This window comes from Diceros bicornis, chromosome 22 (genome assembly GCF_020826845.1).
Source record: "Diceros bicornis minor isolate mBicDic1 chromosome 22, mDicBic1.mat.cur, whole genome shotgun sequence".
Taxonomy (NCBI): Eukaryota; Metazoa; Chordata; class Mammalia; order Perissodactyla; family Rhinocerotidae; genus Diceros; species Diceros bicornis.
The window spans coordinates 4,423,660-4,450,405 of NC_080761.1; the positions used below are offsets into that span (position 1 = coordinate 4,423,660).

The window sequence follows — 26,746 nt, forward strand, 5'->3', positions numbered from 1 at the left end:
ATCCCTTATCAGATACATGGTTTGCAAATATTTTCTCCCATTCTGTAGGTTGCCTCTTCATTCTATTGATTGTTTCTTTTGCTGTACAGAAGCTTTTTAGTTTGATATAGTCTCACTTGTTTATTTTTGCTTTTGTTCCTTGTGCTTTTGATGTCATATCCAAAAAATCGTCACCAAGACCAATGTCAAGGAGCTTTTTCCTTGTTTTCTTCTAGGAATTTTATGGTCTCTGGTCATACTTTTAAGTCTTTAATCCATTTTGAGTTAATTTTTGCAAATGGTGTAAGATGGAGTCCAATTTTACCTTTTTTCATGTGAATACCCAGTTTTCCCAACACCATTTATTGAAAAGATTATCTTTTCTCCATTGAATATTCATGGCTCCCTTGTCAAATATTAGTTGACTGTATATGCACGGGTTTATTTCTGGGCTCTTTATTCTATTCCATTGGTCTATGTGTCTGTTTTTATGCCAGTACCATACTTTTTTCATTACAATAGCTTTGTAGTATAGTTTGAAATCAGGAAGTGTGATGTCTCTAGCTTTGTTCTTCTCTCTCAAGACTCCTTCGGCTGTTCAGGGTCTTTTGTGGTTCGATACAAATTTTAGGATTGTTTTCTCTATTTCCATGAAAAATGCCATTGGAATTTTGATAGAGTTTCCATTGAATCTATAGATGGCTTTGGGTAGTATGGACATTTTAACAATATTAGTTCTTCCAATCCATGAATATGGGATATCTTCCCATTTATTTGTGTCTTCTTCAATTTCTTTCATTAATGTCTTATGGTTTTCAGTGTACAGGTCTTTCACCTCCTTGGTTAAATTTATTTCTAAGTATTTTATCTTTGAGTTGTTATTATTAAAACATGTAGTAAGGGACCTAGTGGTTAAGTTTGGCATGCTCTGCTTTGGTGGCCCAGGTTTGGTTCCTGGGTGCGGTCCTACACCACTCGTTGGCAGCCATGCTGTGGCAGCGAACCACATACAAAATAGAGGAAGATTGGCACAGATGTTAGCTCAGGGCAAGTCCTCCTCAGCAAAAAAAAGAAAACCAAAAAAACATGTAGTAACATTTACTGAACACTTCTTACACGTCACATTTCAGAGCAACCATGTGAGGGAGGCACTGTTATCATCATTCCCATTTAAGAGATAAAGAAACCAAGATTGGAAAGACTTTTCAAATTGCTCAAGGTCACAAAACTCATAGGCAGGGGAGCCAGAATTCAAGCCCATGGTGTTTGATTTTTTTTAGCCCAAGCTCTAAACCTCTATGTACAACCCTCTCTTCATATATTTATGGTTTATTGTTCCTACTAGATAGACAACTAAGTAATGTACATAAAATTGCAGAAAAAAATTCAAAAAGTGGGAGGGGTTCATGAAGTAATCCCATTAAATAATAGTTACTTTAGATCAAAAAGCCAAATGTTTTATCAATTTACCCAACTTGCATATCAGTATCATATTTTCCTTTCAAAACTATCTTTTTAAAGTAACAATCAAATTCTCTATTTCTTCTTGATTCAGTTTTGGAGGGTTGTATGATTCTAAGAATTTATTCATTTCTTCTAGATTATCCAATTTGTTAGCATATAGCTTTTCGTAGTATTCTCCTATAATCTTTTGTATTTCTGAGGTGTCTGTTGTAATTTCTCCTCTTTCATTTCTGATTTTATTTATTTGAGCCTTCTCTCTTTTTTTCTTGGTGAGTTTAGTTAAAGGTTTATCAATTTTGTATATCTTTTCAAAGAACCAGCTCTTGGTTTCATTAATTTTTTCTATTGTTTTTTTAGTCTCTATTTCATTTATTTCTGCTCTTATTTTTATTATTTCCCTCCTTCTATTGATTTTGGACTTTGTTCTTCTTTTTCCAGTTCCTTCAGGTGCATTGTTAGATTGTTTATTTGAAATTTTTCTTGTTTGTTGAGATAGGCCTGCATTGCTATAAACTTCCCTCTTAGAACCGCTTTTGCTATATCCCATAAATTCTGGCATGTCGTATTTTCATTTTCATTTGTCTCCAGGTGTTTTCTGATTTCTCCTTTGATTTCTTCATTGACCCAATGTTGTTCTGCAGCATTGTGTCTAATCTCCACATATCTGTGGCTTTTCTGAATTTCTTCCTATAGTTGATTTCTAGTTTCATACTGTTGTGGTCAGAAAAGATGCTTGGTATTATTTCAATCTTCTTAAATTTACAGAGACTTGTTTTGTGGCCTAATATGTGATCGGTCCTGGAGAATGTTTCACGTGCATTTGAAAAGAATGTGTATTCTTCGGTTTTTGGATGGAACGTTCTGTATATATCTACTAAGTCCATCTATTCTCGTGTGTTGTTTAAGGCCAAAGTTTCCTTATAGATCTTCTGCTTGGATGATCTACCCACTGGTGGAAGTGGAGTATTAAAGTCCCCTACAACTATTGTGTTACTGTCTATTTCTCCTTTCATGTCTGTTAATAATTGCTTTATAAATTTAGATGCTCCTATGTTGGGTGCATAGATATTTACGAGTATTATATCCTTTTGAATAGACCAATCACCAGTAGGGGATTGAAACAGTAATCAAAACCTCCCCAAAAATAAAAGTGCAGGACCAGATGGCTTCCCTTGTGAAATCCACCAAACATTGAAAGAAGTTTTAATACCTACCCTTCTCAAAATCTTCCAAAAAATTGAAGAGGACGGGAAGTTTCCCAACTCATTCTATAAAGCCAACATTACCTCAATACCAAAACCAGACAAGGACAACACAAAAAAAAGAAAATTACAGACCAATATCACTGATGAACATCGATGCAAAAATCCTCAACAAAATACTAGCAAATTGCATACAACACTACATTAAAAAAGATCATACACCATGATCAGGTGGGATTTATTCCAGGGATGCAGGGATGGTTCAACATCCACAAATCAATCAACATGATACACCAAGTTAATAAAATGAAGAATAAAAATCAAATGATCATCTCAATAGACACAGAAAAAGCATTTGACAAGATACAGCATCCATTTATGATAAAAACTCTGAATAAAATGGGTATAGAAGGAAAGTACCTCAACATAATAAAGGCCTTATATGACAAACCCACAGCCAATATCATCCTCAATGGTGAAAAACTGAAAGCAATCCCTCTAAGAACAGGAACCAGACAAGGATGCCCACTCTCACCACTCCTATTTAACATAGTATTGGAAGTCCTAGCCAGAGCAATCAGGCAAGAAAAAGAAATAAAAGGGATCCAAATTGGAAAGGAAGAAGTGAAACTGTCACTATTTGCAGATGACATGATTTTATATATAGAAAACCCTAAAGAATCTACCAAAAAACTTTTAGAAATTATAAATGAATACGGCAAAGTTGCAGGATACAAAATCAACATAAAAAAATCAGTTCCGTGTCTATACACTAATAATGACGCAGAAGAAAGAGAAATTAACAACACAATTCCATTTACAATTGCAACAAAAAGAATAAAATACCTAGGAATAAACTTAACCAAAGAGGTGAAAGATCCGTACACTGAAAACTATACAACATTGTTGAAAGAAATTGAAGAAGACACAAAGAAATGGAAAGATATTCCATGCTCTTGCATTGGAAGAATTAACATAGTTAAGATGTCCATAATTCCTAGAACAATCTATAGATTCAATGCAATCCCTATCAAAGTTTCAATAACATTTTTCACAGAAATAGAACAAAGAATCTAAAATTTAAATGAAACAACAAAAGACCCCAAATAGCAAAAGGAATCCTGAGAAAAAAGAACAAAGCTGGAGATATCACACTCCCTGATTTCAAAATATACTACAAAGCTATAGTAACCAAAATAGCATGGTACTGGCACAAAAACAGACACACAGATCAATGGAATAGAATCAAAAGCCCAGAAATAAACCCACACATCTATGGACAGCTAATCTTCGACAAAGGAGCCAAGAACATACAATGGAAAAAAGAAAGTCTCTTCAACAAATGGTGTTGGGAAAACTGGACAGCCACATGCAAAATAATGAAAGCAGACCATTATCTTACACCATACACAAAAATTAACTCAAAATGGATTAAAGACTTGAATGTAAGACCTAAAACCACGAAACTTCTAGAAGAAAATATAGGAAGCACACTCTTCGACCTCGGTCTTAGCAGCATATTTTCAAGTACCATGTCTGACTGGGCAAGAGAAACTATAGAAAAAATAAACAAATGGGACTACATTAAACTAAAAACCTTCTGCACAGCAAAGGAAACCATCAACAAAACAAAAAGACAACCTAACAATTGGGAGAAGATATTTGCAAACCATATATCTGATAAGGGGTTAATATCCAAAATATATAAAGAACTCATACATCTCAACAACAAAAAAAACAACCCAATTAAAAAACTGGCAAAAGACCTGAACAGACATTTCTCCAAAGCAGATATACAATGGGCAACAGGCACATGAAAAGATGTTCAACATCACTAACTATCAGGTAAATGCAAATCAAAACTACAATGAGATATCACCTCACTCTCATCAGAATGGCTATAATTAACAAGACAGGAAACATTAAGTGTTGGAGAGGATGTGGAGAAAAGGGAACTCTCACACACTGCTGGTGGGAGTGCAAACTGGTGCGGCCACTATGGAAAATAGTATGGAGATTCCTGTAAAAACTAAGGATAGAACTACCATACAATCCAGCTATTCCACTGCTGGGTATTTATCCAAAGAATATGAAAACACCACTGTGTAAAGATACATGCACCCCTGTGTTCATTGCAGCATTATTCACAATAGCCAAGACTTGGAAGCAACCTAGATGCCCATCAAGGGACGAATGGATAAAGAAGACGTGGTATATATACACAATGGAATACTACTCAGCCATAAGAAACGATGAAATCCAGCCATTTGTGGCAACATGGACGGATCTTAGGGGTATTATGCTAAGTGAAATAAGTCAGAGGGAGAAGATCTAATACCGTATGATCTCACTCATAAGTAGAAGATAAAACAACAACAAACAACCACATATAGACAGAGGTTGGATTGGTGATTACCAGAGGGGAAGTGGGGAGGAAGGAGGGCAAAAGCGATGATTAGGCACGTGTGTGGTGATGGATTGTAATTAGTCTTTGGGTGGTGAACATGAGGTAATCTATACAGAAATAGAAGTATAATGACATATATTTGAAATTTATACAATGTTATAAACCAATGTGACCACAATAAAATAAAAAAAAATGTAATAATCAACGAGATATCCTAAGACTATTTTGATAGGATCAACTTTACTTGGGACAACATTATTTAGATTTAGTTCACAGTAATTTACAGAACCTTTATTCCACTGCCTGAGGTAGAAGAAGCACAAGATTAAAAACTATAAAAGAGGACTACTATATTTAAAAAAAATCCTCTTAAGATCAACTCCTCAAATTTTCGTAAACAATTAACAGAATTTAATTGTAATTTTCCAACAAATTCTTAAAATTAGATTAGTTGTGTAAATGCAAACAGCATTCTACAAGAAATAAATCTATAAAAAAGACTTTTTAACCACTTTAGTCCTGCAGCTAGAATTAAGGTACCAAAGTATACAGTGGGTTATAGATGCTAGACAGTATAGGAAGGACAAAATATGAACAGAAAACACATTAGGGAGGGAAGTTCTTTCTTCATTAAGGAGGAATTATATCAAAAGCCTTCTTGTTCTAAAATAAAATTAATGAGTTTAATGTATACTAACAGTAAACCTGTTAGCTAACAGATTAGTAAGGTTAGTAAGGAAAACAATTGGGCTCAATTAATGTTTTCTGAAATCCTGCATATATATATATATATGTATAACGATTTTTTTCACACGGAATAAAAAGGAAAAAACTATATTCATAAAATACCAAAGGAGATATATTTCCTCTTAAAAAGACATTTTTTCATAAAAAAATAAAACATGACAAGAAATTAATAATATACACAAACGCAGTTCTCACCCGGTCTTCCTTCTTAGGCAACTGATCCTTGATTAGAATCTTGGTACGCCTGAGAAACCATCCAGACATCTTTTTTGCAAGCCTTTGCATGGCCTTTCGGCCAGTAGCTAGTTCTCTCTTTGTTGCTGTGTGTCTCTGACCATGTTCTACTGGGTCAGAAAACTGCTTCTTGAAGTTGATCCTGCTACCTAAAAGTCCTGGCACAGCCCTTTATAAAGGCAATAAGAAAAATGTTAGGGCTTTATTAAAGTATCTAAAAAGAAAAATATTGACTTCTTTTTGTTCTAAGAAATATATCAAGTCATTTGTTTATTAATGATAATAACAAAAGGCAAGAAAACAGAATGTTCTCTCTTTACGACAGTTTCAGTAAATAACTATAAGAAGATGATGGAATCGGTAAATTAGTTGGGATATTTACTTCAGGAACTAAGAATAATACATAAAGATGGGTTTTCATGGGACTCTCTATTCTGTATACTATGTTTGAGATCAAACAGTGCTGTAAATAGACAATTTTTTTTTCCTGAAACTAATAATTAGCAAACAAGTCAACATTAAGTTAAAGAGGTATCAAGTAATTTTCAAAAAAATAAGAAGTGTTTTGCGTTTTCTTTCACTCACCAGTCCATAACACACCACAGTTCTTTCATGTTGTTCTGAAGAATGGTTCCAGTGAGGCCAATGCGGACACTACATTTTAAAGCTTTCATAACTTCTGTTATTCTAGCCTTTGGATTCTTGATTCTATGAACTTCATCCACAATGACAGCTGACCATTCCAAACTGTAAAGTAAGAAAAAGGGGGGAAAAGTTGAGAAAACTTCCCTTTTACAGTCTATATAATTTTTAGAGAGCAGTTTTCTCTACTCAAGTTTTGAGGTTCTTTCCCTCTTTGCTCTTTCATGATTCCATAGGATTCTCACCTGGCTAGTTAAATGGCCGCAGGTTTGGACAAACTATGAATATAAAATGTATAGGGAGACAAAAGCGTATAGAGATTCTATTTAATGATGGTAGAATGAAAAAACTCACTTAAATATCACTAAAATAACAAAAAAGGAATTTTTAAGCAATAAACCAGAGAAATAAACATAAAGAAGAAAAATCTGCAATGTTAAATCTGAATGAAAAAAGATCAATATAAACTCATGATTTTAAAAAGTTGTATTACATAGCTCTGTCTGCTAAAAAGGTTTAGAATCAGTTGTTACCCCAGTTGCAATGAGCACCCATAGAGGTCAATCCATTAGAAGGAACCAGAGCCCCATGGAGAAATGGTTGAATTCAGGCATGCAGCAGGGGAAATACTGAAGAGCTAGAAAGCACAGATGTATCCAAAGACAAATGGAGGCATATGTCCAAAGGACACAGGAGCTAGGCTAATTAGAAAATTTGAGCATCCTTAAGAATACTAACTATAATTGAGTATAAAACATTGAATAAATAAAAACTCAGGAGTTCTACAAAAAAAAAATTATTTTAGACTTTTAGCTCATACCATACACAAAAATTAACTCAAAATGGATCACAGATCTAAATATCTATATTTAGAGGTAAAACTATAAAAATCTTGTGACTCTGTTAGGCATAAATTTCTTAGATACATCAAATAAGTCAATAAAAAATTTTTGAAAAGTTGGACTTGATTAAAGTTAAAAACCTTTACTCTTCCAAAGACACCATTATGAAAATGAAAAGACATGCTACAGACTGGGAGCAAATATTTGCAAATCATAACCTGGTAAAGAACTTGTATACAGAATATATAAACAACTATTGCAACTCAATACAAGCTAGAACAATCCAATTTAAAGGATAGGTAAAAGGTTTTAATAAACATTTCACCAAAAAAGATATACGAAGACCAAATAAGCACATGAAAAGGTTCTCAATATCATTAGTCATTAGAGAAATGCAAATTAAAACCGCAAGATATAACTGCAAACTCATATGAATGGCTGTAATCAAAAAAGATTGACAATATCAAGAGTTGGCAAGGATGTAGGGAAACTGGAATCCTCATACACTGTTTTGGGGAAAGTGCAGCTACTTTTCTAAAACAGTTTGACAGTTTCTTAAAAAGTTAAATTTCTTAAACCACCCAGCAATTCCATTCCTAGGTATCTATCCAAGAGAAATGACAACTTACATCCACACAAAGACTTGTATGTAAACATTCAAGGCAGCTTTATTCATAATAGTCAAAAACCGGAAACAATCCAGATGTCCATCCATTGGTGAATGGATAAACAAAACGAAGTATATACATACAATAGTACTGGTCAGGAATAAAAAAGGAACAAACTACTGAAACATGCTACAACGTGAACCTCAAAAACATGATATTAAGTAAAAGAAGCCAGACACAAAAGACTACGTATTGTATGATTCCCTTTATTTGAAATTTCCAGAAAATGCAAATCTATAGAGACAGAAAGCAGACTGGTGGTTGCTTGGAACTGGAGATGGGACAAGAGATTGACTGTAAACAAAAAACTTCTTGAGGTGATAGAAATGTTCTAAAACTGTATTGTGGTGATAACTGCATAACTTTATAAATTTACTAAAAATTATTTTATACTTATATTCTATGGTGTATCAGTTGTACCTCAACAATCCATGAGTCCATAGTGATACTCAAAAAAACGGGGAGTGGGAGAGAAACTTTGCTACCATTGTAGATGAGCACTATGCCAACATCTTAGTCTGAAAATTGGTAATTAAAGCAAAAGAATCAAGCATTCACCTTGCTTTTTTTTAGCTGAAACTGTAGTTAATTCCTAATTATAGGAGAATGTCAGTTAATAAGTGTAGAAGAAATGATAAATTTAGGAAAATATTATTTTGCAAAACCCAATACAATAACTGATTCAGGTAAGAATAATTTCTGTACGCTAAACCACTAAGTAAAAGGACTAATGGACCAGAATATTCAAACGGTGGCACATCATCACCCTATAAATTACTTCTAATTGTAAAGGAAGAAACATATCTTTATAAAGGAGAGATCTGATGATCACTTCCTTAGCCTGTGGGACAAACTTGGCATTATTAATAGTGGAACAACCTGAAATTAATATCTCTTGAGGTAATGTAATATGAAGTCTATAGCATCATTTATGCAGTATTCTTGTCAAAAATGTTTAACCTGAATCTAATTAAGCCTTTAGACCAAAATCAGCTCACAGAAATACAGATGTTAGAGGAATATACAACTCCTTGAGAAAGCAATCAGACAATTTTATCACATGAGACATCCTAAAAGACAACTGGCATGGTCCCTCAAAATGTCATATAATAAAAAAATAAAGTTGGGGGAAAATTCTAGATTAGAAGAGACTAAACAGACTTAATAACCAAATCCATCATCTGAACCTTTATTGAATACCACTTTGCAAATATTAGATATTAAAGATATTTTGAAGATAACTGAGGAAGTTTTAATTGATGTTAATTTTCTTCGGTGTGACAATGATAACATGGTATGAGAAAGAATAGCATTAGTTTTAGGAGATTCATGCTAAAATATTTAGAGATAAAATTGTCATGTCATATACAACTTACTGAAATGACTCAATACTACCACCGTACATAGACATAGACATACATACGTTAACTTATATTTTGCCAACATTTGAATACACATACACGCACACAACTGGTGAATCTAGGTACTGAGTATATGGATCTTCATGTACAATTACTTCAATTTTTCTATAGGTTTGATAATTTTCTTAATATCAAGTTGAAAAAGAACAAGAGAACAAAGAGAAAAAGGAGAAAACCACCACAAAATTTCAGAAGCTGGGAAGAAGATGAACAAGATGACTCACAAAATTAGAGACAGCAGCATCCTACGCCAGGAGTGGAGAAAGCTAAGCAGCAATCTGGTTCATATTATTGAGCTCTTAAAAAGCTAGGAATTGGTGGCACCAGAAGCCTCTGGAATTTAGAGTTACATAAATGTTCAACAGTCTGTTTAAGAAGTAGTTGAATCTTCTAGATACTAATCCCTACTCCACAAAATAGCCGAGCCAGGTCACCCTAAAGTGAGCAAAAGAAGGGGAAAATACAGAAAAATCTTCATTTTCCTTAAGGAGAAATCAACAGGCGATGTTGAAAACTAAAGAAAAATATTAAAGTTGCAGCATAAACATGTTCTTTAGAGATGTGGAGGTAAAAACTATGAAGATAAATAAAAGAGTTGAAGGTGGTTGTCTCTGAAGAACAAGTACTGGGGGTGATGGGCAAAAGTGAACCGCAGTTTTTCATACTTGGCTCTTTAAGTAATATGCATATATAACTTTGATAAAAATAAAAATGAAGGAAAACATAACAGTAATAACAAAAAGAGATACAACTCACTGTATCATACAATGTGTTTATCTACTCTGTGGATTACCTATGATAAATGTTTAATCCTGGTCTATCATACAGAGCATTATTCTCACAAAAATTCCTGAATATTTATTCAGATGAAATATAAGTTGTTTTGAACACTTGTCAAAATAAAGCTAGTCAAAGGAAAGCTAAATATAACAAAAATTCTAAAATTTGATTTTTCTAATTTTACACAGAAACCTGACTTATATTTACATAATTCTACTTTAGAATTCTTATTTAATATTTATAACAATCACAGGATATCACCACTTGACAAACATTTATCCAGCAACTATTATGTGCTAGAAGTGTAATAAGTCCTGAAATACAGAAATTACCCTATGTCAAAGACCTCACAGTCTAAAATGGTAGATGGTTTTTTAAAAATTAAATATGACTGGCTATGATAAACGAATTTCTTATTACATTTATCTAACTGAAGAACATCATTCGTGGTGGTATAACATATTGAATAAAAGCCAAAGGTCTGGAGTTAGATGGTTTAAAGGTTTAAATTTCATGTCCACCACTGACTTTGTTGTAGGCTTGGGCAAGTTACTTAACCTTTCCATGCCTCAGATTACTCCTGTCTTCTGTAATAGGTTAACTTATTAACTTGTAAATGGGGTAAAAATCAAATCTTAGAGCTGACAAAAATGGTAGCTCTAAATCCAACTTTACTAATAATTACATTAAATGTAAATGGACTAAACACTCCAAATAAAAGGCAGAGATTATCCAATGGATAAAAAAAGCAAGACACAACTATATGCTAACCACAAGAGCATACAATTTAAAGTGAGTTAAATATAACTTTAAATATAAATATCACTTTAAATATAAAGAATAGATATTTTGAAATAAAAAGAAGGAAAATGATAAACATGCAGTAAGTATAAGAAGACTGTATTGTCTTTATTAATATCAGATAGAACTTGAAGATTATTAGATATAAAAAGGAGCATTTTTTAAATATAAAAGGATCAATTCATAAGGAAAAAATACCAATCATAAATGTATGTACCTAATAACTGAATTTCAAAATATATGAATTGAAAGCTGACAGAACTGGAAGGAGAAACAAATCCACATTTATAATTGAAGATTTCAACATTCCTCTCTCAGAAATTGTAAACTAACGAGAAAGAAAATCAGTAAAGACAGACAACACTTGAATAACACCTAACCAACCTGACTTTGATATTTGCAGAACACTATACCCAACAAGTGTAGAATAAACATTTTTCCAAGTGTATAGAGATCAGAAAAATGCAAATTATACTATAATGAGATACCACTATACACACACTAAAATAGCTAAAAACAAAAAGACTGACGATAACAAATGTTAGTGAGTATATGAAGCAACTGAACTCTCATAGATTGCTAGTTGGAGTAGAATGGTACAACCACTCTGGAAAAGTTTGGCAGTTTCTTCTGAACTTAAACCTATACTTACCATATAACCCAGAAATTCCACTCCTAGGTATTTACCCAAGAAAAATAAAATGTATGTCAAAAGAAAGGCTTATATATAAATATTCCTTCAAGTTTTACTTATAATAACCAAACACTGGAAAACCCAAATATCCATTCTTGAATGGATAACAAAATGTAATATATTCATAAAATGCAAAACAATTCAGCATTAAAAAAGGACAATCATTGATACATTCAATAACATGGATGAATCTCAAAAACACGATAAGCAAAAGATGCCAGACACAAGAGTTCAGGTGACACAAGACCAAGGTGTTGGAAGGTTTGGTTTCTTCTGAGGCCTCCCTCCTTGTTTATAGATGGCTGCCTTCTTGCTGTGTTCTCATGTGTCATTTCTTCTGTGCCTGTGAGTTCCTGGTGTCTCTTTCTCTTCTTCTAAGGACACCAATCAGAATGGACTAGGATCCCACATTAATGGCCTCATTTTAAATTAACTACCTCTTTAAGGATCTTATCTTCAAATACAGTTAGTTACATTCTGAGGTCCCTGGAGTTGGGACTTGAACATATGAATTTGGAGGGGACACAATTTAGCTCAAAATAAGCCTCCTAATTGGTCTTTCTCCATTCAATTTGGCTCTCCTCTGTCTGCACACACAGCAGTTGGGTTACTTATAAAATGCAAATCTGATCATTTTTATCATATTAGTAATCTGCTGAAAACATGTCAGTGGCACTTTACCGCTCTAAGGATAAAGACCAAAATCCTCTAGGCAGCTTTCAATGCTCTTTATGATCCGTTCCTCGCTTACCACACTGGTGTTGTCTCCCGGTTACTTCCCTCTTACAATCTAGGCTGGAGCTATCAGATGCAGAAAGCATCTGATTTCATTTATTCAAAAATGTCGTGATCTTTGTTGTCTGAAGGCCTCTGCAAATGCTGTTTGTTCCCTCTTTCTGGATTACTCTCCTACTCTTCAACTCTTACTGATCCTTCAATTCTCACTCAGCTCACAGGTCATCTTCTTTGGGAAGCTCCCTGACGACTCTCCTCACTGCAGCAGACTTCGGCTCCTCATGTGCTCCCATAGCATCCTCTGTTCCATTTCACAGCACTCACATGACTTTATAAATGCCTGTCTCTAGATTCCCCACTAAAATCTTAAGATGTCAGTAGGCATAAACCAGTTCATTTCTTTTGGGTACTTGTAGTCCTAGAACCGTGGTTCTCAATGTGCATATGTATTTTTTTTCCACTCTACATTCACAACAGACTCCCATAATTAAAATCATTCATGAAAATCATCGTCTTATTCTGGAGGCACCATATGCACAAAAGGTTGTACATTAGATTTTGGAAAAGTCTTATTATTCTTTAACAGGCATTGTTTGGAGAGGTAATAGAGGAAATAAAATAAGGAACTGTGGAAATCTGATGCAGGCTTTTCCTTCTTAGAAAATAAGTTAATTATTATAAACTGTCTATTTCAATAATTCTGAAATGAAATTAAACCATGCTAAAAAATATTTAGAGCTTTAAAAAAATTACAATATAAAGGGATAAACACAATTGATGTAAGCAGAATATTAATGCAATCATCCCCATTATTCCCATTACCTGTTAAATTCATCTAGACATAAGCGCAGTGTTTCATAAGTTGTTAGAGCAATTTCACATTTCCTCTGCTTTACACGAATCAGTTCATTGTCTTTTTTGTTACCATGTAAAATTGTAACTCTGAAATATCCCCAGGTGTCCAATTCATCCTTCCAGTTGTAGAGGACAGAAAGAGGAGCAACTATTAAGAACATCTAAACGAAGAAGAAAGAAATTTATGATATATTTTTTTTAAATGAAAAGAACCCCAAAGTGAAATCTAGAATACCAATAGTTCCATTCTTTAATTCTTGACACTGCAGTTAATAAGAATAAATACAACTGAGCAATTGGATATATCTAGACATAGAAGACTATCACAAAATACTTTGTTGTTTACTTAGCTTTTTATTAGGACACAACAGATATCTAACCTTGTCCAGAGGAATAGCTATTTTTGATTTCCCCCCACAAAAAGGAGTTGAGAGATAAGATAGAAGTAATTCTCCAAAACAGAGAAAAGAGTATAATCAGGATCCCAATAATAACTTCAAGGGCCAAGTGGGCAGTACAAACATGCAAAGCAGGCCAGGGGTTTTGGTTGGGATATTTGGTCTCCTGGAGCTTTCTTTCCTTTTCCTTTCCCTAGTCCATTTCCTCTCCCCTCTCTCAGATACTGTCAGTTGAAGACCTGGAAAATTCACTGAAAAATAAAAGCAATTAGAAGAAAATCTCCACCTCTCTTATAATTAGATAAATAACCTACCTACATTTATTTCCATATATTCTGCTCTCTCACATGTTACCACGGATGAACTGTCCAAGTTTTTATCTAAAAACAAACCCTGAACTTATACAGTGGCTCCCATCACTTCTTGCCAACCTAAAGTCAATGCTGGAGAAATTGCCCCAATCTCTCCTATGTGACTAACTGTCCCTTTTTAACAGACAATATCCACCCATAAGCAAACATGTTCTAATATTTCCCAGGGTTAAAAAACAAAACAATAGGGCCAGCCCCGTGGCTTAGTGGTTAGGTGTGTGCACTCCGCTACTGGCGGCCCGGGTTCGGATTCCAGGAGTGCACCGACACACTGCTTCTCCGGCCATGCTGAGGCCACATCCCACATACAGCAACTAGAAGAATGTGAAACTATGACATACAATTATCTACTGGGGCTTTGGGGGAACAAAAAAAAGGAGGAGGATTGGCAATAGATGTTAGCTCAGAGCCGGTCTTCCTCAGCAAAAAGAGGAGGATTAGCATGGATGTTAGTTCAGGGCTGATCTTCCTCACAAAAAAAAAAAAAAATAGCAAAAAACCTCTTCCTTAACCCTACCTCTCTCTCTAGCTATCCCCCATTACTCTACTTCCTTTTTAGCAATGATCCTTACTAAACTTACTGCCTCTACTTACTCTCCTGTTCTCTCTTGAACTCATGTAAATGGGACTTCTGCCCTAACCCCTCCAACCAAAGCAGTCCTTGTCAAGATTATCAGCATATGCCTGTTTGGTCTTCACATGAATGTTTCAGGGTTCCAGGGACCTTTCCTATACTAACCCTGGATCCTACTGTGTTCAATCATTTTAATTTTTTAAGGTTTTTATTTCTCATTTTTACCACTACTCTGAAGATATTATATTTAATAGGGTTATAAGTAAGTTTCTTTTCTAAAGTTTTACCCCTGTCCTACTTGATAAAGATGAATCAATTAAACACATTGAAAAATTTCAGCTTTAAAAAGGAAAATAATACAATACTACTCTAAATCCTGCCCTCTCTTCTGTGAAATATTTCAGCTAGGCCATTTGTTAGCTGTAAGACGTCAAATCTGTGACTGTGTTTTGGAAAGAGAAAGAAGAAAAAGATGTAAGAGTATTTTCTCTTCATACTTGGTTCATCTCAAATACTTTTGTCTTTTGGCCAGAGTTTATCCTATGAATTCCATATTTCTCGTACCTTTGAATATAAAATTTGAGCTCCAAGTACTAAGCCCAATTATAGTCTCCCCACTCCCTTTTTTTTGTATATTACAAGATAAAAATGTTGAGTCCAAACTCCATCTGAGCACTTTGAGCAGTTTTCCACTTGAGGGTCATTCATCGAAGGTGCCAATAAATCTAAAGATTCCTAGAATCAGCCCTAAGATTCCAGAAGAGGTTTAAAAATTAAGACATTTCTTACAGACATTATTGGTCTTCAAAATTGTGAAAGGTAAATCAAATGGTTCATTAACTCATTTCAATACTAAAAGAGGTCAGAGAACTGAGTCATGCCATTTGCAAAGTCCAGAGAAATTGTATAAGAAGAACTTGAAGTGTTTACTACCATACAGTGAATAATATTTCATTTAATAAGCCTTACTTACGCAAAGGATGCCAAAACAATAAAATGGAAAGCTGTGTCCAACTGCTAAGTCGCTACACACAAAGAAATTCTATTTCTTATTCTGAAGCTAAGAAACAATTTTAGAACACTAGATCTAAAATGTAATACTAATAAAATTAAAATTTGCTCACTTAAATATTCAACAGAGGCCACATTTAATACTATAACTAGAGAATACTGAATTACTTTTATCTCTTTCAACAAATCTAGTTCAACTATTGAGGTGCATGCTTTTATTTATTTATTTTTTTTTTTAAAGATTTTATTTATTTATTTATTTTCCCCCCAAAGCCCCAGTAGATAGTTGTATGTCATAGCTGCACATCCTTCTAGTTGCTGTATGTGGGACGCGGCCTCAGCATGGTCGGAGAAGCAGTGCGTCGGTGCGCACCCGGGATCCGAACCCGGGCCGCCAGCAGCGGAGCGCGTGCACCCAACCGCTAAGCCACGGGGCCGGCCTGAGGTGCATGCTTTCAAAGTTTGATTCTTCATGGACTACAACTTTAGAAAAATGATATGGTATGGAATGTTACAAGATACTCAAAGATGTTTTTCATGTCTGATGATTTTTGTGGTAGAAATAGTTATAGTATTAACAATAATTACCATAACCTATGTGTGCCAGACTGTGCAAAGTAGTTTACAGACATTAACTCAGGAACTTCACATAGAAATACTATAAACAAGAATTATTTAGTATTTCTCTTTTACAGATGAGAAAACTAAGGTGTAGAGATGTTAAAAAACATGCTCAAGGTCATAATGTTATTAAGTGGCAAAGGAAGTATTTGAACCCATGTCTGTCTAATTCTAAAACCCTTAACCACCATAATATGTCATGTTAGCACCTTAAATCAGAAAGGACATCACCTTGAGACATAACCACGGTAACTCAAGTACTTTGTACAGTGCTTAGAAAACAAAGGTGTTCAACTGACAAACGAAATAATAAATGAAACCATGGATGGCAATGTCAAGATAGGAACAGCATTGTTTACTCAGAGGACAATGACAGACCGACAGAGCAGAAGCAAAGGTTTCACATGGGAGGAAGTGAGATATCAAAGTGAAAAATAAAATGTACCTTTATAGAGAGAAATTACAGACCATAAAATTGGAATTGTTGCTGTATAACTCAAAGTTCTAAAGAATATTCTCTGTAATTACCTCTATAATCTTAATTATTTCAAAAATGCCAAATCTAATTAATTTACACCCTATTATGCAAAGGTGATAACTTTTCCTTTGGTATACTATGACTATGTAATGTATAAGAATACAAGTTTAGAATCCACTCTAGTCTGGAGGCCCTCCAATTTCCTTTTTAGAAAAGCAGCATAATAATAATACCAAAACCTGACAAACACTCTATCAAAATAGAAAATAATAGACCAATATGACTTAGATTAATAGACAGCAAATCAATAAATATCAAGTCTTGCAATTAAACAATAAAAGTAAATAAGATGTGAGAATGGAAATGACAAGTAAAAGTACAACTATTTGCAGAAAACATAAGTAAATCAACTAAATGAACAGTAAACCAACTATTAAGAACAGGAAAAGAATTAAGAAAGTGGAATTTATAAAATATATGTGGCAATATAATGACATATTAGACCAGATGGACTTAAAAGTTATATACAGAACATTCCATCCAAAAGCAGCAAAATACACACCCCTCTCAAGTGCACACAGATCATTCTCATGGATAGATCATACGCTAGGCCACATAACAACTCTTAATAAATTCAAGAAGATTGAAATAAGCATCTTTTCTAACCACAATGGTATGAAACTAGAAATCAATTACAAGAAGAAAACTGGAAAATTCACAAATATGTGGAGATCAAACAACATGCTATTGAACAACCAATGAGACAAAGGAGAAATCAAAGGAGAAATCAAAAAATACCTTGAGACAAATGTAAATGGAAACACAACGTACCAAAATTTATGGGATGTAGCAAAAGCAGTTCTAAGAGGGAAGTTCACAGCAAGAAATTCCTAACTCAAGAAACAAGAAAAATCTCAAATAAACAACCTAACTTTATACCTCAAGGAATTAGAAAAAGAACAAATGAAGCTCAGTTAGTACAAGAAAAGAAATAATAAAGATCAGATCAGAAATAAACAAAATAGAGACTAAAAAGATAATAGAAAAGATCAATAAAACTAAGAGCTGGTTCTTTGAAAAGATAAACAAAATTGACAAACCTTTAACTAGGCTAAGAAAAAATAGAGAAGACTCAAATAAATAAAATTAGAAATGAAAGGGAGATGTTATAACTGATACCACAGATATACAAAGAATCATGAAACACTGCTATGGACAATTATACAACAAACAAATTGGACAACCTAGAAGAAATGGATCTATTCCTAGAAACATAGAACCTTTCAAGACTGAATTAAGAAGAAATAGAAAAGCTGAATAGATCGATTCCTAGGAAGGAGACTGACTCAGTAATCAAAAACATCACAATAAAAAAAAAGTCCAGGACCAGATGGCTTCACTGGTAAATTCTACTAAATATTCAAAGAAGAATTAACACCAATCCTTCTCAAACTCTTCCAAAAAAGTAGAAAAGGAGAGTATGCTTCCAAATTCATTTTAAGAGGCCAGCATTACCGATACCAAAACCAGATAAGGATACTACAAGAAAAGAAAATTACAGGCCAATATCCTTGATGAATATATATGCAAAAATCCTCAACAGAATATTAGCAAAACAAATTCAATAATACATTAAAAGGATCATATTACGGGGCCGGCCCGGTGGTGTAGTGGTTAAGTGCGCGTGCTCTGCTGCACTGGCCTGGGTTCACAGGTTCGGATCCCGGGTATGCACCAACACACAGCTTGTCAAGCCATGCTGTGGCGGTGTCCCATAAAAAGTAGAGGAAGATGGGCACAGATGTTAGTCCAGGGCCAATCTTCCTCGGCAAAAAGAGAAGGATTGGCATCGGATATTAGCTCAGGGCTGATGTTCCTCACAATAAAAAAAAAATTTAAAAGGATCATATTACACCATGATCAAGTGGGGTTTATTCCAGGACACAAGGATGGTTCAACATCTGCAAATCAAGCTCATGATACATCACATTAATAAAATCAAGAATAAAAATCATATGATCACCTCAAAAAATGCAGAAAAAGCATATGATAAAATTCAACATCCATTTATGATAAAAATTCTCAACAAAGTGGGTATAGAGGGAACATATCTCAACATAATAAAGGCCATATATGACAAGCCCACAGCTAACTCATCATACTCAGTGGTAAAAGCTGAAAACTTTTCCTCTAAGATCAGGAACAAGACAACGATGCCCACTCTCACCTCTTTTATTCAACATATTATTGGAAGTCCTAGCCATAGCAATTAGGCAAGAAAAAGAAATAAAAGGCATCCAAATTGGAAAAGAAGAAGGAAAACTGTCACTGTTTGCACATGTCATGATATTATATATTGAAAACCCTAAAGACTCCACCAAAAAACTGTTAGAATAAACTCAGTAAAGTTGCAGGATAAATCAATATACAAAAATCTGTACATTTCTACATACTAATAATAAACTATCAGAAAGAGAAATTAAGAAAATAATCCTATTTAAGACTGCATCAAAAAGAAAAATACCTAGGAATAAATTTAACCAAGGAGGTGAAAGACCTGTAACTGAAAACTATAAGACAATGATGAAAGAAACTGAAGACAATATAAATAAACGGAAAGATATTCCCTGGTCATGGATTGGAGGAATTGTTAAAACGTCTACACTACTGAAAGCAATCTACAGATTCAGTGCAATCCCTATCAAAATTCCAATGGCATTTTTCACAGAATACATCAAACAATCCTAAAATTTGTATGGAACCACAAAAGACCTTAAAGAGCCAATATAATCTTGAGAAAGAACAACAAAGCTGGAGGCATCACACTCCCTGATTTCAAACTATATTACAAAGCTATAGCAATAAAAACGGTATGTTTTTGGCATAAAAACAGACACACAGAGGAGCCAGCCCAGTGCTGTAGCGGTTAAGTTCTCGCGCTCTGCTTCGGTGGCCCAGGGTTCGCAGGTTCGGATCCCTGGCACAGACCAACACACCACCTGTCAAGCCACGCTGTGGCAGCATCCCATTTAAAGTAGAGGAAGATGGGCATGGATGTTAGCCCAGGGCCAATCTTCCTCAGCAAAAAGAGGAGAACTGGCATCGGATGTTAGCTCAGGGCTGGTCTTCCTCACAAAAAAAAAAAACCCAGATACACAGATCAACAGAACAGAATAGAGAGCCCAGAAATAAACCCACGCACATATGGTCAATTAATTTATGACAAAAGAGGCACGAATATACAATGGGAAAAGGACAGTCTCTTCAATAAATAGTAAATTCATTGCAAAACCACGAAACTGGACTACAATTTTGTGCCATACACAAAAATTGACTCAAAGTGGATTAAAGACTTGAACATAAGACCTGAAACCATAAGACTCCTAGAAGAAATGATTTTTTGTATCTGACTCCAAAAGCAAAAATAAACAAGTGGGACTACACCAAACTAAAAAGCTTCTGTACAGCAAAGAAAATCATCAACAAAAGGAAAAGGTAACTTGCTGAATGGGAGAAAATATTTGCAAATCATATGTCGGATAAGCGGCTAATATCCAAAATATCTAAAAAACTCATACAATTCAATAGCAAAAAAAACCCGAAACAATCTGATTAAAAATGGGCAGAGGATCTGAACAGTCATTTTTTCCAAAGAAGATATACAGATGGCCAACGGGCACGTGAAAAGATGCTCAACATCATTAATCATCATGCAACTACAAATCAAAACCACAATGAGACATCACCTCACACCTGTTAGAATGGCTATTAGCAAAAAGAGAGGAAATAACAAGCATTGGCGAGGATGTGGAGACAAGGGAACTCTCGTGCATTGTCAGTAGGAATGTAAGTTGGTGCAGCCACTGTGGAAAACTTTATGGAAGTTCCTCAAAAAATTAAAAATAGGACTACCATATGATCCAGCAATTCCACTTCTGGGTATTTATCCAAAGAGAACGAAAACACTAATTCAGAAAGATATATGCACCCCCATGTTCACTGCAACATTATTTACAATAGTCAAGATATGAAAACAACCTAAGCATCCATCAATGGAAGAATGGATAAAGAAGATGTGAAATATATATACAAAATGGAATACTATGCGGCCACAAAAAAGAATGAAATGTTGCCATTTGCAACAACGTGGATGGACCTTGAGGGCATTATGTTAAATGAAATAAGTCAGGTAGATAAAGACAAATACCATATGATCTCACTTATATGTGGAATCTAAAAAACAAAACAAACAAACAAACAAAAAAGACCAAGCTCATAGATACAGAGAACAAATTGGTGGTTGCTAGGGGTGGGGGGCACAATGGGTGAAGGGGATCAAAAGGGACAAACTTCCAGTTATAAAATAAATAAGTCATGAGGATGTAATGTACAGTTATAAAATAAATAAGTCATGGGAAAGTAATGTACAGCATGGCGACTATAGTTAATAAAACTATTGCATATTTGAGAGTTGTTAAGAGAAAAGATCTTAAAAGTCATCATTACAAGGAAAAAATTTTCGTAACTATGTAGGGTGACAGATGTTAACTAGACTTATTGTGGTGATCATTTCACAACATACACAAATATCAAATCATTATGTTGTACATCTGAAACTAATATAATGTTGTATGTCTATTATACCTAAAAAACAAAGCCAAAAAAATACATATGTGGTTTTAATATAAAACCACATTTTCACATACAATAGGACCAGTTAGAAAATTTTAAAAATTCCATTTGTAATAGCAACCAAAAAGAAAGAATACCTAGTTAATGAACAAGAAACAAGGTCATATGAAGAAAACTAGAAACTCTGAGGGGCATGAAATAAAATTTAAGCAAATGATGCAACTACTCTCGGATATGCAGTATTTAAACTCTAATGATGTTCATACTCCCTATATAAACTGATACATTCAATGTAATGCCAACTAAAATATCAATAGGTTTTTAGGAGAAAATTGAGAAAATGTAAGGAGAAATTAGTCCTACCAAATATTAAAATATATTATGAAACTAAAATAATTAAAGCTGTTTAGCACTGGAAGCGAAATGAACACCTAAATCAAAAGGACAGAAGAATGTGCCTAGAAATAGACCCAAACATATAAATGAGTTTAATTTTACCCAAAAGTGACCTTTCAAATCATTGTGGAAAAGTGGGCTTATCTAACAAATGACATTAAGATAACTGGCTAACTATCTGGGGCAAAAATAAAGCTGGATTACTCAATCACTCCTTATAGCAAAATTAATTCTAGCTGAAACAAAGATGTAAAGGTATGAAATAAAATCATATACATTATAAAAGAATCATGGGTAAACTTATTTACAATCTTCGCGTACAAAAGACTTTTCTAGGCAGACATAAAACCCAGAAGCTATATACATGTATTTAACTACCTAAAATTTTTAAAAATATAATTAAAAGATCAAAAGCTGACTCTTAAAAAAATGGGAAAGAAATATTTGCAAAATATATAATGGACAAAAGATTAATATCTAGAATATATGATTAGGGACCATTAATCAAGAAATATGATTAAAAACTAGAACTTGATTTAAAAATGGGCAAACCATTAAAAATATGTTTAAAAATTCTTAAAAGATACTCAACCTCACTCATAATTTTAAAAATGCCAATCAAAGCAAGATATAATTTTTCTAATGTCTCAGACTGGCATAAATTGATGTTTGTTAATTCCTAGAGTAGATGAAAAGGTGGGAAACAGACACTTTTATACACTACTGATGAGAACACAAATAGGCACAAGCTCTTGAAAGTGCAATCTGACTACAGCTATCAAAATGTAATATGTACATACCCATAATTTCAGTACCACATACTGTATAATTCCAGTGCCAAGAATTTATCCTACAGTGATAATGGCAAAAGTTGCCAAGACATATGCATGAGGATGTACACAGTAGCACCATTTGCAAGACAGTCCTCTCAGTACATATTAGCAACTAAGGAAATAGTGTATAGTAAATAAAATACTGGAAAAATATATTTGTTCAATCACCATGGAAATTGCTTCTGATGCTCATATTATGATTGCTAGAAAAATGCTCCTTCTCTGCATTAATATTGACTATGAATTTTACATACAATCTCTAAAGTTTTACCATACAAGGTAGTAATATTTTAAAAAGAATTTACTTTGATTCATTTTCATAAAGACTGAATTCCAATATTAACAGCCTAAATCTAAAGAACCATTCCAAGAATTAATATTTGAAATGCATAATTTGTATCTTTTCCTTTAGGAATTTATTCTCGGCAGAAAACACCTGTTTCATGAATTCTTAGATGGTTTAGTCACAATTGAAAAATTTTTAAATGTATATGAGATGTATCATATCACACATACATACCTCAAACCCACCTCTCCTTAATTTGTAACATTCAAGTCATTAAAAGGATTTTTTCAAGAAGTTCCAACATTAATTTCTCAGGATTCAATTCTTGCATTAGTATAATAAATATAAAGAAATTTACTTCTTCTCTAGCTATTCCATAGACTGTCTTTTAAAAATGCACAAAGTTTTAAATGGACCAATACAAATTTATCTTTTAAGAATTCCATCATGGGCCGGCCCGGTGGCTTAGCAGTTAAGTGCGCGTGCTCCGCTACTGGCAGCCTGGGTTCAGATCCCGGGCGCACACCGACGCACCGCTTGTCTGGCCATGCTGAGGCCGTGTCGCACATACAGCAACTAGAAGGATGTGCAACTATGACATACAACTATCTACTGGGGCTTTGGGGAAAAAAAGGAGGAGGACTGGCAATAGATGTTAGCTTAGAGCCGGTCTTCCTCAGCAAAAGGAGGAGGATTAGCATGGATGTTAGCTCAGGGCTGATCTTCCTCACAAAAAAAAAAAAAAAAAAAGCATTCCATCACACAAAATTATAATTTTTATTTGGATTTACTTCTGGTAAATACTGTAGGATGTCACTGGTAATGCCATTAAAAACTTTCTTTATGAAATTCCAGTTCCAATGATTGACTAAATACTTGTATTTATTGATGCCAATGAGACAAAAGAACAAATATAAAAATATATCCATAATAGCGGTAAAACGCATGGAAGGGGCACTACCAGATGATCAGAACAGTGCAAGGGCATATGAGAACTGCTTGAAGAACATACTTGAAGAACTGAGTAATCCATTCTATAGTTATGTAAGAGAAAACTCCCCCACCCCACCAAAAAATAAACACACCACAGTGATTTTCCTAGAAGAAATCTAAAAATGACAACAACAATCAAAACAAAACAGCAACAACAAAAAACTCAACAGACCAGAGGCAGTTGGAAAGACTGGGTCATGAAAAGAAATGGTACTTTAAACGTAAATGGATTAAATTCTCCAATCAAAAGACAGAGAGTGGCTGAATGGATTAAAAAATAAGACCCAACCATATGTCACTTACAAGAGACTCAATTCAGCTTTAAGGACACATATAGACCAAAAGTGAATGGATGGAAAAAGATATTGCATGCAAATGGCAACTAAAAGAAAACAGGGCTAGCTATACTTATATTAGACAAAATAGACTTTAAGCCAAATACTGTAACAAGAGATAGAGATGGTCATTAGATCACGATAGAGGGGTCAATTCATCAAGAGAATGTAACCATTGTAAATATTTATGCACCCAACATCAGAACACCTAATCATATAAAGCAAAACATTAACAGATCTGAAGGGAGAAAATGAATAGGGAACTTCAATATCCCACTTTCAGCAATGGATAGATCATCCAGACAGAAAATCAATAAGGAATCACTGGACTTAAGCTACACATTAGATCAGATGGACCTAACAGACATATACGGAACATTCCAACCAACAGCAGTAGAAGACATATTATTCTCAAGTGCATAGGGAACATTCTCTAGGATAGATCATATGTTAGGCCACAAAACAAGTCTTAATAAATTTAAGAAGACTGAAATCATATTAAACATCTTTTCTGACCACAATGGTATGAAACCAGAAATCAATCACAAGAGGAAAACTGAAAAATACACAAATATATGGAGATTAAACAATATGCTCCTGAACAACCAATGGATCAAAGAAGAAATTAAAAGGGAAATCAAAAAATATCTTGAGACAAATGGAAGTGGAAATACAACATACCAAAACTTATGGGATGTAGCAAAAGCAATTCTAAGAGGGAGGTTTATAGTGATAAATGCCTACATTAAGAAAAAGGAAAGATCTCAAATAAACAACCTAGCTTTACATCTCAAGAAACTAGAAAATGAAGAACAAACGAAATCCAAAGTTAGTAGAAGGAAGGAAATAACAAAGATCAGAGTGGAAATAATGAAATAGAGACTAGAAAAACAATAGAAAAGATCAATGAAACTAAGAGCTGGCTTTCTGAAAAGATAAACAAAATTGACAAACCTTTAGCTAGACTAAGAAAAAATAGAGAAGACAAATAAAATTAGAAATTAAGAAACATTGCAACTGATAACACAGAAATACAAAGGATCATAAGAAGTTACTCTACATAATTACACACCAACAAATTAAATAACCTAGAAGAAATGGATAAACTCCTAGAAACATTCAACCTGCCAAGACTGAATCATGAAGAAACAGAAAATCTAAACAGACAAATTACTAGTAAAGAGATTGAATCAGTAACCAAAACTTCCCAACAAAAAAAAGTTCAGGACCACATGACTTCACTGGTGAATTCTACCACACATTTAAAGAAGTAACGCCAATCCTTCTCAAACTCTTCTAAACAATAGAAGAGTAACCTCCAAACTCATTTTACAAGGCCAGCATCACCCTGATACCAAAAACAAAGACACCAGAGAGAAGAAAATTACAGGCCAATATCCCTGATGAACACAGATGCAAAAATCCTCAACAAAATATTAATAAATAGAATTCAACAGTACATTAAAAGGATCATACACCACGACTAAGTGGGATTTATTCCAGGGATGCAAGGATGGGTCAACATATGCAAATCAATAAATGTGATATATGGTATTAAAAAAATGAAGGATAAAAATCATACAATCATCTCAGTAGATAACAAAAAAAGGCATTTGACAAAATCCAACATCCTTTAATGATAAAAACTCTCAACAAATTGGGTATAGAGGGAATGTACCTCAACAGAATAAAGGCCATATGTGACAAGCCCACAGTTAATATCATACTCAACAGTGAAAAGTTCTAAGATCAGGAACAAGACAAAGAGGCCCATTCTTGCCACTTTTATTCAACATAGTACTGGAAGTCCTAGCCAGAACAATTTAGTAAGAAAAAGAAATAAAAGGCATTCAAATTGAATGAAAGAAGAAAAACGATTTCTGATTGCAGATGACACAATACTATATGTAGAGAACCCTGGAGACACCATCAAAAAACTGTTAGAACTAATAAACAAATTCAGTAAAGTTGCAGGGCACAAAATCAATATACAACAATCAGCTGTGTTTCTATACACTGGCAGAAAAAGAAACTAAGAAAACAATGAAAAGGAATGGCAGAATAATCAATTAAAGACGAACATCATGCCAATCATCTGCTTCAGAGAAGCTGATTCTAGCATTAGTACTCCACTTCCCCTACAGACAGTACTAGGTATACTTTTTCTTAAGCAAGTGAGCTTATTTAGAAGAATTATACAGTGAGTTTTGGGGCTGAGGAAATTTCTGAATTTCAGCCTTAAAGAAAAAGTCCTGAACACCCGCAAACAAAAAGAAAATTTCCTTTCCAAGGAAAAGTCAGTTCAGCATTGGACCCTCATCTGCAATATGGAGTAACAGAAGACAAT

The 26,746-nt window shown here is 34.0% G+C and overlaps 1 protein-coding gene across 4 annotated transcripts in view; it reads right to left on the reverse strand.

The window, feature by feature from the left end:
• The window catches only part of ERCC6L2 (ERCC excision repair 6 like 2), a 127,860-nt gene that overhangs the window by 79,339 nt on the left and 21,775 nt on the right, over nt 1-26,746 (reverse strand). For 2 of the 4 annotated variants that reach the window (XM_058565448.1, XM_058565447.1), the window contains exons 4-6: nt 13,439-13,632; nt 6,619-6,780; nt 5,995-6,202 (exon numbers count right to left, since the gene is read on the reverse strand). In XM_058565448.1, coding sequence (XP_058421431.1) covers nt 5,995-6,202; nt 6,619-6,780; nt 13,439-13,632 — 564 coding nt within the window. Of the gene's footprint in view, nt 1-5,994; nt 6,203-6,618; nt 6,781-13,438; nt 13,633-13,993; nt 14,121-26,746 lie in introns of all 4 variants that reach the window. The other 2 variants (XM_058565449.1, XM_058565450.1) reach the window with 2 other exon arrangements.